This window comes from Dendrobates tinctorius, unplaced genomic scaffold (assembly GCF_039654945.1).
Source record: "Dendrobates tinctorius isolate UK_male_01 unplaced genomic scaffold, ASM3965494v1 ptg000156l, whole genome shotgun sequence".
Classification (NCBI taxonomy): Eukaryota; Metazoa; Chordata; class Amphibia; order Anura; family Dendrobatidae; genus Dendrobates; species Dendrobates tinctorius.
In genome coordinates, this window is record NW_027361823.1 from 13,445,967 (window position 1) to 13,460,427 (window position 14,461).

The 14,461-nt window shown below is 42.2% G+C and overlaps 1 protein-coding gene across 2 annotated transcripts in view; it reads left to right on the forward strand.

Annotated features, from left to right (window-relative positions):
• Nucleotides 1-14,461, forward strand: part of PRKG1 (protein kinase cGMP-dependent 1) — a 1,325,447-nt gene that overhangs the window by 1,280,464 nt on the left and 30,522 nt on the right. Inside the window, exons 11-15 of one of the 2 annotated variants that reach the window (XM_073548242.1) lie at nt 912-1,051; nt 1,311-1,400; nt 7,565-7,600; nt 8,955-9,096; nt 10,552-10,715. In XM_073548242.1, the coding sequence (XP_073404343.1) occupies nt 912-1,051; nt 1,311-1,400; nt 7,565-7,600; nt 8,955-9,096; nt 10,552-10,715 (572 nt within the window). The remainder of the gene's footprint in view (nt 1-911; nt 1,052-1,310; nt 1,401-7,564; nt 7,601-8,954; nt 9,097-10,551; nt 10,716-14,461) is intronic. The other variant, XM_073548243.1, reaches the window with a different exon arrangement.

Genomic DNA, 14,461 nt, shown 5'->3' on the forward strand with positions numbered 1-14,461 from the left:
ACAGTTAAAAATACTTATTTCTGACACATGGCAGGACCTGGACAACTCAATTACCAGTAAAGTATTATTTCCAATGAGAAAACAGCCATGCAACCAGCAATGTTCAATTACATGGGATCACTCACCTTCATGGTTTACACTTCTCAAGTATGTTCTGCGGGACCTCAGAAGTTTGCAACTTGGTGGTCTTCCATTTGCCGCTCTGTACAGATTCCAGCACCTCTCACTCCGAGGACAAATGATCCAGTCTGGGCCGGTGTCTGGTAGTGAGTGAATCATAATAGGATGATACTATTTAGGCCGGGGTCACATTAGCGTATGATATGGCCGAGTGCTATGTGATAAAACATTGCATAGCACTAGGCCCAATGGGGCAGTGCAGATCAGTGATTTTTTTCTCATGCCAATTCGGCATTAGAGAACAATCGCAGCGTGCTGTGATTAGCAGCAAGATTTGGCTCACTCGTATCCATACAATTCTATGGGTGCTTATGAAACATCGGATGTCATCCCAGTGCAGTTCAACATACGCCAAGACAGACCGAGGGGATGGAGAAATTAGTTTCTCCGTCTTCTCCACACCTGTGCTGCGATTCTCTCATGTGAAAGGAGCAGAGCACAGCGCACTGACACGATCGCAGCAGAGCTGGAGCCAAGGGTCACTAGCATATTGCATCCGATATTCTTGCATCAGATGCCTTATGCTACTGTGATTCCAGCCTTAGTCCCTATCATGAAGATTTGCATTAATGTATAAAATCACCATCATGGTTCAGGTTTGTCCACTTCAGTTCTTTTCATTAATACCTAAATGGTAATGAAGCATGAACTTTTTAATGTTCCAGTTTTCTGTGTATATTAAGGATGCGCAAGGAATTTACCAATATCTTATCGGACGTTCCCCCTTACAGGTACAGCTGAAAAGTGAAGAATCCAAAACATTTGCAATGAAGATCCTTAAAAAGCGACACATAGTGGACACAAGGCAACAGGAACACATTCGATCCGAAAAACAGATAATGCAAAGTGCTCACTCTGACTTCATTGTAAGGTATGTGCCCGATATAATGCATCAGAATGACTCCAAAATTGGCGGCTAGTAAAGGTCAGGGACAAATTTCCATTTCATGATGGTCAAGGTCAAAATTATAAGATGTAGTGTGGTAAGCTTTTTATTCCCAAAGACACGTTTGCCTTATAATGACTGTAGGTGACATGTGAGATCAATGTCATGTCCCTTCTGAGAGTCTGGGGGGTCGTTGCTCACAGGCTGTATTTATGAATGAATAACATAATGTTTAATTTTTCAGGTTATACAGAACATTTAAGGACAGCAAGTATTTGTACATGTTGATGGAAGCCTGTCTAGGTGGAGAGCTTTGGACTATTCTCAGGGACAGGTATGTATTCTGTAGCAAACCCTTTCCAGGTCATAGAGGCAATGCTGTATGTTTCTGTTTTACGAAGACCTGCAATCAACAAACCCAACACTGGCCCTTTTTTAGGCCCCAGAGCTCATGCTTGGAGCAACATTATCCTATTTTATCCTTATAATTAAGTCTTGAAATTTGTAATTAGAGATTTTTCTCTGAACCACTGATTATTGAGATCAATGTTGCGCCACTGACTATTTGTGTCTGCACCACTGACCTCCATGACATTTCATGATGGATAGTGATCACATTTTAATCAAGAATGTAAATCGGTATCATGAAATGATCAAAGTTTTGCATCATGCGTATGATTTAAAGGGGTTGTCCGGGCTTTTCACATAATCTCAGTGCATATCTGGGCTGCAGAATGGTGACAATAAGTAATTTACCTTCTGTCACCAGTTTGCAGGGTTTTCTAGATATCACTCTCTTGCTTCTGATCAGAACGTCCAAGGAGGCGTGTGTTCTGGCATTGAAATGAGAACTGGTTGTTTCCTCCTACTCTACTAAAAACCTGCCCTCTATAGCAACAACCCCACCCTCCATAGCAACAGGCCCTCCCCGTCCACATGAGCAAGTCCTCCTCACACAGTAACAAATCCTCCCCCTCTAGCAGCCTCAGTGCAGAGAGCAGAACCACCCGGCTGCTCCTCCCCCAGACACACACTGAACAGTGATCTATGGAAAGTGAAACTCTAGTGAGGAGGGAAAATCGTCCTGTATTCTGGGCCACTCCATGATTACAATACATAACTCATTATCAGTGATTCCTTCCCTCACTGTCCCAGGCTGCTGGCAGTGATGGGGCTCGGGCTGGCAGCGATGGGGCTCGGCTGCTGGCAGCAGTGAGAGCAGACTGTGGGATGGCCAATGATGGGGGTCTGCAGCTTCTAATCTGCACAGGGGATGGCAGTCACTGATGTAATCTGTTCTGTGACAAAGCCTCTGCTGTGTGAATGAGACAGCTCTGTGTCACTGATGTCTTCACACAGCAGCAGATTTGGTGCAGTGTATGTGTGAAGCTCCACCAAGCTCCCACCAAGCTCCAGTGACCAGCACCACCCACTCATTGGCTGTCAGGAAACTGCACCATCACTCATCTTTATCATCATTCCAGCATTGGAAAGAACACAGCAGTGATCCTGTATTTGTGAAAGCAGCACAATCTACAGTGGGGCAAAAAAGTATTTAGTCAGTCAGCAATAGTGCAAGTTCCACCACTTAAAAAGATGAGAGGCGTCTGTAATTTACATCATAGGTAGACCTCAACTATGGGAGACAAACTGAGAAAAAAAAATCCAGAAAATCACATTGTCTGTTTTTTTTTCATTTTATTTGCATATTATGGTGGAAAATAAGTATTTGGTCAGAAACAAAATTTCATCTCAATACTTTGTGATATATCCTTTGTTGGCAATGACAGAGGTCAAACGTTTTCTGTAAGTCTTCACAAGGTTGCCACACACTGTTGTTGGTATGTTGGCCCATTCCTCCATGCAGATCTCCTCTAGAGCAGTGATGTTTTTGGCTTTTCACTTGGCAACACAGACTTTCAACTCCCTCCAAAGGTTTTCTATAGGGTTGAGATCTGGAGACTGGCTAGGCCACTCCAGGACCTTGAAATGCTTCTTATGAAGCCACTCCTTCGTTGCCCTGGCGGTGTGCTTTGGATCATTGTCATGTTGAAAGACCCAGCCACGTTTCATATTCAATGCCCTTGCTGATGGAAGGAGGTTTGCACTCAAAATCTCACGATACATGGCCCCATTCATTCTTTCATGTACCCGGATCAGTCGTCCTGGCCCCTTTGCAGAGAAACAGCCCCAAAGCATGATGTTTCCACCACCATGCTTTACAGTAGGTATGGTGTTTGATGGATGCAACTCAGTATTCTTTTTCCTCCAAACACGACAAGTTGTGTTTCTACCAAACAGTTCCAGTTTGGTTTCATCAGACCATAGGACATTCTCCCAAAACTCCTCTGGATCATCCAAATGCTCTCTAGCAAACTTCAGACGGGCCCGGACATGTATAGGCTTAAGCAGTGGGACACGTCTGGCACTGCAGGATCTGAGTCCATGGTGGCGTAGTGTGTTACTTATGGTAGGCCTTGTTACATTGGTCCCAGCTCTCTGCAGTCCATTCACTAGGTCCCCCGCGTGGTTCTGAGATTTTTGCTCACCGTTCTTGTGATCATTCTGACCCCACGGGGTGGGATTTTGCGTGGAGCACCAGATCGAGGGAGATTATCAGTGGTCTTGTATGTCTTCCATTTTCTAATTATTGCTCCCACAGTTGATTTCTTCACTCCAAGCTGGTTGGCTATTGCAGATTCAGTCTTCCCAGCCTGGTGCAGGGCTACAATTTTGTTTCTGGTGTCCTTTGACAGCTCTTTGGTCTTCACCATAGTGGAGTTTGGAGTCAGACTGTTTGAGGGTGTGCACAGGTGTCTTTTTATACTGATAACAAGTTTAAACAGGTGCCATTACTACAGGTAATAAGTGGAGGAAAGAGGAGACTCTTAAAGAAGAAGTTACAGGTCTGTGAGAGCCAGAAATCTTGATTGCTTGTTTCTGACCAAATACTTATTTTCCGCCATAATATGCAAATAAAATGAAAAAAAAACAGACAATGTGATTTTCTGGATTTTTTTTTCTCAGTTTGTCTCCCATAGTTGAGGTCTACCTATGATGTAAATTACAGACGCCTCTCATCTTTTTAAGTGGTGGAACTTGCACTATTGCTGACTGACTAAATACTTTTTTGCCCCACTGTACATCACATCCACAATGGTAATAGATAGGGCCATTACATGTTCCATGCCATACTCCTTGCAGATAATTGTATATTGTGTAATGAAAACTATATATAGCACCTAATGCAAGTCTATAGTAGATATATGTGTATAATATATATACTAGATGTGGGCCCGATGCTATTGCATCAGGAGGGCAGTGATGTCACGATGGGGTGAGCTCTGTGGAGCTGTCTTCCACCCTGTCCGCTCTCTCTTCTTCCTGTGCTGTCTTCTCCCCTCATGTGCTCTCTCCTTTGTGCTGTCTCCCCCTGTGTGCTTTTCCCCTGTGCTGTCTTCTCCCCTCTGTGCTCTCTCCACCTTGATGTCTTCTTCCATCTATGCTCTCATCCCTGCAGGGCTGACACTCGAAATTTCAGGGTCCCTTACTGACAACATATTCGGGTCCTCTGTAGATGCCGCCCATCCTCCACTCCAGCTCTGCCTCCATTCCAGCATAATATATATATATATATATATATATTACACATACACACAATATAGATTGTTGCTGGCTGTATACACTATAGAGACAGCTGCAGGCTGTATACCCAGTAGACGGCTGCTGCAGGCTGTATACAGAATAGATGGCTGCTGCAGGTTGTATACCAAATAGACATGCTCACACATACACTGCACCAAATCTGCTGGTGTGTGAAGACATCAGTGACACAGAGCTGTCTCATTCACACAGCAGAGGCTTTGTCACAGAACAGATTACATCAGTGACTACCATCCCCTGTGCAGATTAGAAGCTGCAGACCCCCATCACTGGCCATCACACAGTCTGTTCTCACTGCTGCCAGCAGCCGAGCCCCATCACTGCCAGCCCAAGCCTCATCACTGCCAGCAGCCTGGGACAGTGAGGGAAGGATTCACTGATAATGAGTGAGTTATGTATTGTAATCATGGAGTGGCTCAGAATGCAGGACGATTTTCCCTCCTCACTAGAGTTTCACTTTCCATAGATCACTGTTCAGTGTGTGTCTGGGGGAGGAGCAGCCGGGTGGTTCTGCTCTCTGCACTGAGGCTGCTAGAGGGGGAGGATTTGTTACTGTGTGAGGAGGGCTTGCTCATGTGGATGTGGAGGGCCTGTTGCTATGGAGGGTGGGGTTGTTGCTATAGAGGGCAGGTTTTTAGTAGAGTAAGAAGAAATGACCAGTTCTCATTTCAATGCCAGAACACCCCCCCCCTTGGACGTTCTGTTCAAAAGCAAGGGAGTGATATCTAGAAAACCCTGCAAACTGGTGACAGAAGGTAAATTATTTATTGTCACCATTCTGCAGCCCAGATATGCACTGAGATTATGTGAAAAGTCCAGACAACCCCTTTAAGGTAGATGTGCTCTGTTTTTAGAAATGTCATGTTGATGTAGCAAATATATGCTTGTGTATATGAATCTAAATGAAAAACAAGATGTGATGTTCTCAAAGACCATTTGGTTGTCCAGCTTTTAGGAGCATTGTGCACAATGGTTGACGTATAGAGGTTGTCGGACACCTGGATGTTCGGGTCTGTCAGGTTTGGCCGAACAGCTACAAAAAGTTTGGGTTCAGATACTAGGACAGTACCCTGACCCGAACCCAAACCCAGACCCCATTCACTTGAATGGGGGGCCCGAACATCCAGTGTTTGCTACTCTGTCATGTGCATGACAGCGAGGCCAACACTGTTTCTGATCAGAGGAGAAATCATCCTCGCAGTCAGAGAGCCGCGGTTCCCACACTGTCAAATGGCAACAGGAACGCTCAGCTGTGCTTGAAGGTAATCCATCTTCATGCCTAATGGGAGGACAGTGCTTGCCTTTGATTGACAGTTTGGACCAATTGTTGCACCTTTGGTCAAAACTGTGTGCGCTTTAATCCTGTTTTATGAAGCAGTTTTGCCTCTGTAGGATCGTAGAAGCACAGTACACAGAAGCTTCCAAATTAGGAGCTGAGAGTTCACTAAAGCTATCCCAGCCAGTGCCAGAACAGCACTTACATGATCTATTGGAAAGAGCTTGTAAGCACTGTGGATATTTGGCCACCACTGCTAGACCTAGGCCATGTGCAGTAAGCGATAAAATAAGAATTCACTACATTCCTGAAAGTGAAGAGAAGTTTTAGTAACAAGTAAATTGGAAAGTTGCTTACTTTTTTAAAAGCACTTTACAATTTTACTTTTGTAATTTTACTTTTGTAAAAACATGGGAATAACCCTTTAAATAATGTGAAAAACTCCTAAAGTCACAATCCATGTAACTGGGCTAAAAAGCATAACTATAAGTAACCTCATTAAAAAGAAACTTTTTCACAAGCCAAGTAAAAATCTTTGTAATATATAGTGTATACAGTTTATGTAATGAGACAACATAGGTGAAGCTAACAATGGATACACCTAGGAGAATTATGTCGATATCCTACACAATCATAATATACATCCTATACACTGTAAATTGATAAACAATTACCATAATAAGCCAAGATCTTTTATAAAGAATATTACTACCTGTTTTAAAAAAATTACAGTAGATAGTACATTATGTGCATATATAAAGAGTCAAAATGAGAGAAATGGCAGGGACAAAATCAAGTATGCTACTTATATATAGTTCTAGTAACAAAAAATATATACAAATACCAGCAGTCTGAAGCCATCCTGTAAACAGGTATGTGTGCCCATATATAAATAATGTTAAATATTCATTCGTTTACAAGCAGGCAAGTGTTCCCCGACGCGCGTTTTGCAGAAAAATACATCAATCAGGGGTGATAAAGTGCTGGCAGGGTAATCATTTAAAGTATCTACAGCCAATAAAATAGAGGCAATTGCCCTGTGTACCCAGTACCAGTGTGTAGTGTGTGGGCTAAATCGCTGTCAGCTTTCTGGTTATACCCATTACATAGTAGTAAAGTCCGATTATGTGTCAATTAGTCACATGATCAGATAAGATAAGACCCCAATGCAGGAGGACCGGAAGTCTTACAGCAATACATTTTGCTAGGAAAAGAGACGATCATTTAATTGCATAGTCACATCATCAGAACTATTGACTCATGCAGGTCTGTATATCCTCTGTACGCATCTTTCCCTTTATGGCAGAGTTGGGAAGAATAGCTGACGGTCATAAAAGTTCAAGACACAGTACCTTATTTGTATATATTGACTAATGTGTTACTTTACGTGATATTCCCATCATTGCGATAAAATATCAGAATAATGTAGAGAAATCCGTGCGTCCACTTTCAATGCATTACAACCAGTCTGCTTTCTGTGCTTGAAGGAATTATATGACTTTTCTTTGCATTCTGCTCTTTTCCCCATCAATTACTATCGCATGACTACAAATAAGCAGCAAAACAGCAGCAGGAATAATTCAAAACGTGTACAAGTACGAACCTTATCTTGCTATGTATGTTCTCATTGTGTGGTATGACCAGCATGTAAGTAGGGAGCGGTCTGTAGCTCCCGGTAACGTTGCATTGAGCTGATATCAACTAAAATGAAACACAATTTTATTTCTCTTCATTACGAGAAAATGACGTTGCCTGTTGCGGTCTGTACATACTGGTTAACGCACAAACAATTGATGGGTGTGTTTCATTTTCTATTTGTATACCTTTATTTACATTTGTGTCATGTTGGCTATTCATCTGTGAGCTCAAGTGAACGCTTGTCATGTTGGAACCATTGCATTTTTTTTTGTCTATAGCACTTTGTGTCATAATAAAATTAGTCAACCCATATTTCTTGAACTGCTTCTCACCGGGAGCGCGAACGTTGTGCGGTATACTAAATCAGATTTGCATTTTCAAGCTTTCCGTGAATGTAGGCTACTAGTAACCAGTCAGCTGTTGTGAAACTCGCAGTCATTTTTTCTAGCTTTTGATTATAAAGCAGATTGAAAATCACAAAAGGAAGTTCAGCCATACTGGTCATCAAATCCTTTTTGGGGAAGTCAATTTGATGATGACAACCAATATGGCTTCACTTTTGCAAAAAAATGGCTACTTCAACAAAACAGAAAAGTGCCCTAATTACCAAACTATGGCTTCTTCTCTAAATTTTGATCAAACTTTATGTATATATGGCCTTTATATATATACATTTTTTTTAACTGCATAACGTTTTTATTTCTTCGGAAGCCAATACACATTAAATCGAAAGCTTATCAAATGGTCAACTTTGATCGTAGCAATCAACTATCAAAAGGTCTGGTGAAATGAACAATCATTTACTTCAGGTGTCAACTGACCCTAGAATATTTGGAATCAGTCAAAGAAAACATTGGATGCATTCGATTTTTCTTGGCCGATGATTTCCATCATTGGCCCAAAAAATACTTAATTGTCCAGTGTTCTCGGTAATGTGTTTGTGGCCACTGACGACCGACGAAAGATCCATTTCTATCCAGTGCGTTTGGAGGCCTTAATGGTTAATGGTTATTCCTGTGATACAATGTGATCATTAGCACTATTATTTCCATAGCATGCTGGTTGTTGTTAGAAACACTGATCACCGTATCCATTGCATAATTAATTTCTCATTGCATAAGTATTTGATCATTGTACTGAATTGTGTTGACACCTTAGGCAGTCAGATCGGCTATACTAAGGTCATTCAACGGCAATTGCGTTGAATGTGAGTCTTTTCGACATTGTGACTGTGATTTCTATTCGATATATACTGTATATGTAGATACGGTAAAACAGGGAATATGTCTGACCGCCAGCTATTTCTTCCAGAGGTTCGTTTGAAGATTCTACAACAAGGTTTTATACGGCTTGTGTAGTTGAGGCCTTTGCTTACTTGCATTCCAAAGGGATTATCTATAGGGATCTCAAACCAGAGAACCTTATTCTGGACCATCGAGGTTACGCAAAGCTGGTAAGTGGAACATTTATGCCATTGTTCATACTGTACAGAAAATCTGATAAGGCAGTTATCATTTTATGATACTAAATAATAATGGTAATAGTAAATGTAAATTACCTGTTACTTATTTCTAAGTTTTAATAAATTTATTAAAACCTTATTCATTTAATTCTTGAGACAAGACGGTCCCGACTGGGTACACCATGTGGATCACCTTGGGATGGCTTTTATGCTGCTTTGATCAAAAGTAGTGACAACTAAGTACCCTGTTATTTACTTATTTACTTACCAGAGGGCAGGTACAGATTGGAACTGAAATTCCGCCCTGGCATTTGAAACAATACAGGCCCATGCTGTCCCCGTCCCCCAGCACCAGATGGAATACAGTATATTACTAATATTACCCTCTAATTTCTAATGATTCCAGTAGCCTGCTGGGATAAGTGATGGTGTGCTCCGTCATGACTCTTAACAGTATTGGTGTCTTGAGAATACCAATTCTGTTAACAGTGTAGCCGAAAAGGCGGCCCATGACCAGTCAGGCCCTTCTTTGCCAGAATTGCCAGATGGCCAGTCCGGCCCTGCTAGACAGTATTTTGCTTTCTTCTTGGGTATTATCTGTGAAATGGCCAGTGTGAATGTGCTCTTACACTTTGCACATGTTTACCACTGGAATCTGCTCCCTGTCCCAACACTGCCACTCCAATGATCTCCGCTAGATTGTAAGTTATGACATTCTGATCACCAGTCACTAGACCCTGCAGCCAATCAGTGGAAACAGCTGTTGGGTCATTGGTGGCTGAGGAATGATTACTTACTGCAGAGCCCAATTGATTGGCAGCACTGGAGCGAAGAGATGATTCCAGTGAAAGCATGCTTTTTTTATTATTTTTATTTTTTTGCCAAGATAGCTTCCCATTATTAGCTTCAAAAACATAGCAAATAGTATTTTAACTTTTCTAAAAATGAGTTCAGATTTCCAATACAAATTCAACTTGTTAGGACAATATGCTAGAAAAAGCCTTGACAGGCTGTAATTCACGTCATAACCACAGCATGGCGCCCTACAGACACACATGACAAAAACATCTCCCAGCAGAGTATCATATTATAATATAAATATAATTAGTCAATAATTATTCTACTTTTCAAAGTGGTCATCTCGCAGCATTTAACCTTAGCTTGCCCAAGAGGAAGGGTTAGGAACAACACATCTGTATATATTGAGTTCCCTAAACTGATTACAAATAAGTTTTCTTTTGGATATGGACTCTACGTGTCAGTGTGCAATATTCCAAATTAATGCGGAATGAACACTGGCGGATTTATTCCATTCTGCTCATGATTTTCTGCCTTGGATCTTATGTCATGGGCTGTGAAGAAATATAATTTGCAGATGGCTTAGCTTTTGTCTAGAGGCAAACATGCTGCCAACCGCTTGGCTTTGATGATATTCTTCTTTTGCAGGTTGACTTTGGCTTTGCAAAGAAAATAGGTTTTGGTAAGAAAACATGGACCTTTTGTGGAACCCCTGAATATGTAGCTCCAGAGATCATTTTGAACAAAGGTCATGACATTTCAGCAGACTACTGGTCACTGGGAATCTTAATGTATGAACTCTTGACTGGCAGGTATGGGAATCGCCACGATAAAAATAGTAAAAGCAAATCATGGAAGATTCATGTTCTTGTCACTTTGATTACAGCTTTGGCATCAACTAGACTTGGCAATGGTCAATGTAAGTTGATGCTTATTTAATAAGGCCCTAACAGAACCATGTTCAAAACCTTAATATAGTATAGAAGTGCCGCAAGAAATTATGGTGCTCAGCTATCAATGTGATCCCGAGTAAGAGGATCCAGATGTGAAGATCTGAAGTTGTGGGTTGTGGTGATCACCTAGGCAGGTTAATGATGCAACTATTTTGGTTTTACAACAAAACTAGGTAGACAGCCAAAATACAATGTCCCCAGTCCATAAAATCCCCTCCCTGGGGTTTGTAGTCCCACTGCCCCTGTACCAGGTGATACTCACTATCTCCCAACTTTTGGTTGGCCCACAAATTTCATATCTCCCAATAATATAGTCTGTAGTCACAGTCCATGCTCCTTCAAATGACAGGTAACACAAACAAAGCCCATGTGTCCAGCAATCACAGTTCCAGTCCAGTTAAGTAAGTTTCTGAAGTCCAGATGACAGATCCCTCAACAGTAACATGTGTGTCCAGCCCAGTCGGCAACAGATCTCCAAAACTCCATCCATGTTCTCCAGGATGTCATCCTTGATCCTATCCCTTCGACGTCACTCTTCCAACTGCCTGACTAACCATGTGGTGTCTTTTTTTCTCCCCCTTAAACATTTGCTTTTAGCTCAAAAAATTATCCATATTCCATAAGCCCATCACCTGGGATTCCATGTGAGACCCCCTGTGGTGACGGCTCCCCTGGGTCTACTATCCCCATCCACACAATTGGCCTAGGGCTGGGAGTACAATGGCTTGAGACCTTGACATACAGATGAGATTAATAGAATGATTGCTTTACATTTACCTTCACGAATCTGTCTAGTCTTAGGTATACATAAGATCCAACCTGCACGTCTTCCTCTGCTTGCTGTCACTGAATGGAAAATTTGATTCCTGAGGATTAACTGGCAAGCAAGCAAATACTAATAAAACACAGCAAGCAAATATATAATAAAATGCAACAATATAAATGCAACAGGTGCTACGTGCTGGAAAAAGTCTTTATGCCTTAGAGCTGTGGACTCTGCTCATCGTCCATTCTTCCTATAGTCTTTAGTACGTGGCCAGCAACCCACACCAGATTTCTTTCTTTACCAAGAAAATGTTCTTACGTTTGTGAAGATGGGATATTACAATGTGCACATGGATTGATCCTAATATGTCTTGTAAATACTTTGAATTCATTGAAATTAATTATAAAGGGTTCTCCCACCAGCATTCTTTACTACAAATCCAAATGTATGATTGTCGAGTGTATACTTATACCCACTGCGAACCCCACAAATCAGTGGAACATCCATCTTTTGTGAATGGAACAGTGGTGGGCATGCATGACCACTGTTCCATTCGCTATATAGGGGAGTGGTGGTCACACATATTCAAAGTCACTGCTGTGGACACATAAAAGTGTATAGAACAGAGGTCACACATGCGCTCTGCTGTTCCATTAATAAAGGACTTTGGGACCTCCATTGTCGGGATCAGTGGTGTCTCAGGAATTGAAGTACTCTTGTGGATAGATAAGTGTTGTTTGTGGAATAAAACATTTAAATCTTTATCAGTATACAGAATTCAACTCTAAAGAGAACCCATCACCAGGTTTTCTGTATAACTTGTGTCCTCCACTTTTTGGACATCTTTAATAGCACTTCTGCAAGTCCTTCATATAAGCTCAGCTTCCCTACATGCATAGAAAAATTACTTTTTATAGTCATAATATACTGTATGAAAAACTTGCTGAGTGGTACAGTGAGCATCTTTGGACTGGGCTCCATGCCTCCTCTGTGCCCGCAATTGTGCTTTTCCTTGCTCAACTGAAGTTGATGACATTGTCTATGTCAACCATGTAGCCTGTTCAATTCTCCTACAGAAGGAAAAAAAGATGTGTTCAGGAATAACAGACTGTGGATATCACTCCTTCAAGCTTCCAAGCAGCATAAGAAAATGCCTTTTTATGATTGTCACACGTATAGTATGTCAATTGGTGCTGAGCGGTCCAATGGGTGTCTTTATAATGTGCTCGGTGCCTCCTCTGTACAAATAATTGCACTTCTTTGTTGATTGATGTGGCTGACTTATTCTACAGTATGTCAACCACATAACCTGTTCAACTTCAGTGCAAAAGGAAACAAGACTTTTGCGGGCATAACGGACCCTGTGAATGACATAGGGGACATCATCCACGCAATCAAGGCTGCAGAGGTGGCATTCATGGGCACACAAAAGGTGTCTAGCATCAAAGCCGGAACGAGGAGTAGGCAGAGTAGGCAGCCACCTAGGTCACTACCTCTTGCCTCCAAAATGGAGGCACACTATGGGGAAAAAAGTGAAATTGCTGAATGCCTGGGGCTGCCTGGCATAGTCCTCTTACCTTAAGCATTCAGCACTTGGCCGGGGTGCAGGCACACAGGGGAGCAGCACTGGCACCGCTCACCCCTCTCTGACTGCCTGCGCTTCCTCCCTGTATACAATCGTATTTGCGGCTTTCAGACACTAATACAATTGCTCTTTGTTGAACCGCCAGCACAGGAGCCGAGGAGCTGTAATCAGCTATCCAGTGCTATGTTTCACAGAAGAAGAGGAGATGGAACTGCGCCGGACAGTGTGTCACGAGTTGGTCACATCCTCCTGGTTGATCTGGGGTTACAAAATCATTGCATATTTTGAATTGCAGATCTTCCATTTAGCCTGTGTGTTTGTGTTTCATATTATATGGATTTCATTTCCTTTTGTGCTCAAGAGGTTAAGAACCTTTTCTATGCTGACTAGAAACTTGCAGCTCCATCTCACAGCTGTTACTGATCTGGTCATTTCCTTTGTAAAATCTGGCCAGACCTTCTCTTTCTCGCCAGTGAAAGTTTTACTTCCTAGCTCCTTGGAGTCACTGTGCTGAATTGGAGATAGTTGTTGCATGATGTTTTTGGGTGTATGCTTTTCTCAATGTCTTATTCCCATTTGGTTTGTACATCCCTACCCTTCCCTAAATAACTCTCTACCTTTAGTATTTTGTTGTTAGTTGCTTTTTGTTATTCCTGTTTGTCCTACATATTTATACACTAGTATTTCTGTCCCAGGCCTCCTGGGGACAGGGAGGGGGCAGCTTAGGGTATAACAGGAGAACAGTAAGGCTAGTGACCCAAACCTCTTCACCTTTAGAGGTGCCTTTGGGAGCAGGGATAGTTGGGGTCCCAGCCCTTGGGACATGCAGGGCCCCTTTCCCTATTTAATTGATTTTATGTTAGTTTGCCAATGAATGGGGACATGTGGGGACATATATATGTGGTGCTAGCTATGGAGACCTATACATGTGGGACTGGCTGTGGGGAAATATACACAAGGGGCTGGCTGAGGAGACATATACACATGTGACTGGTTGTGAGGACATATACACTTGGGACTGGCTGTGGGAACATATATATATATTTATATTTATGGGGATGGATGTGGGGACATATATATACATGGGGATGACTGTGGTACATATGTATGGTTGGCTGTGGGGGGCACACAAGTGATTGGCTGTGCGGACATACATAGGGTTGTGGGTCTGGTAGTAGGGACATAAGAGAAGATGGATTTGTGGAAATAGGAGGGGCTGGATGTGTGGATGTAACAGGAGGGGTTGTGGGGGAC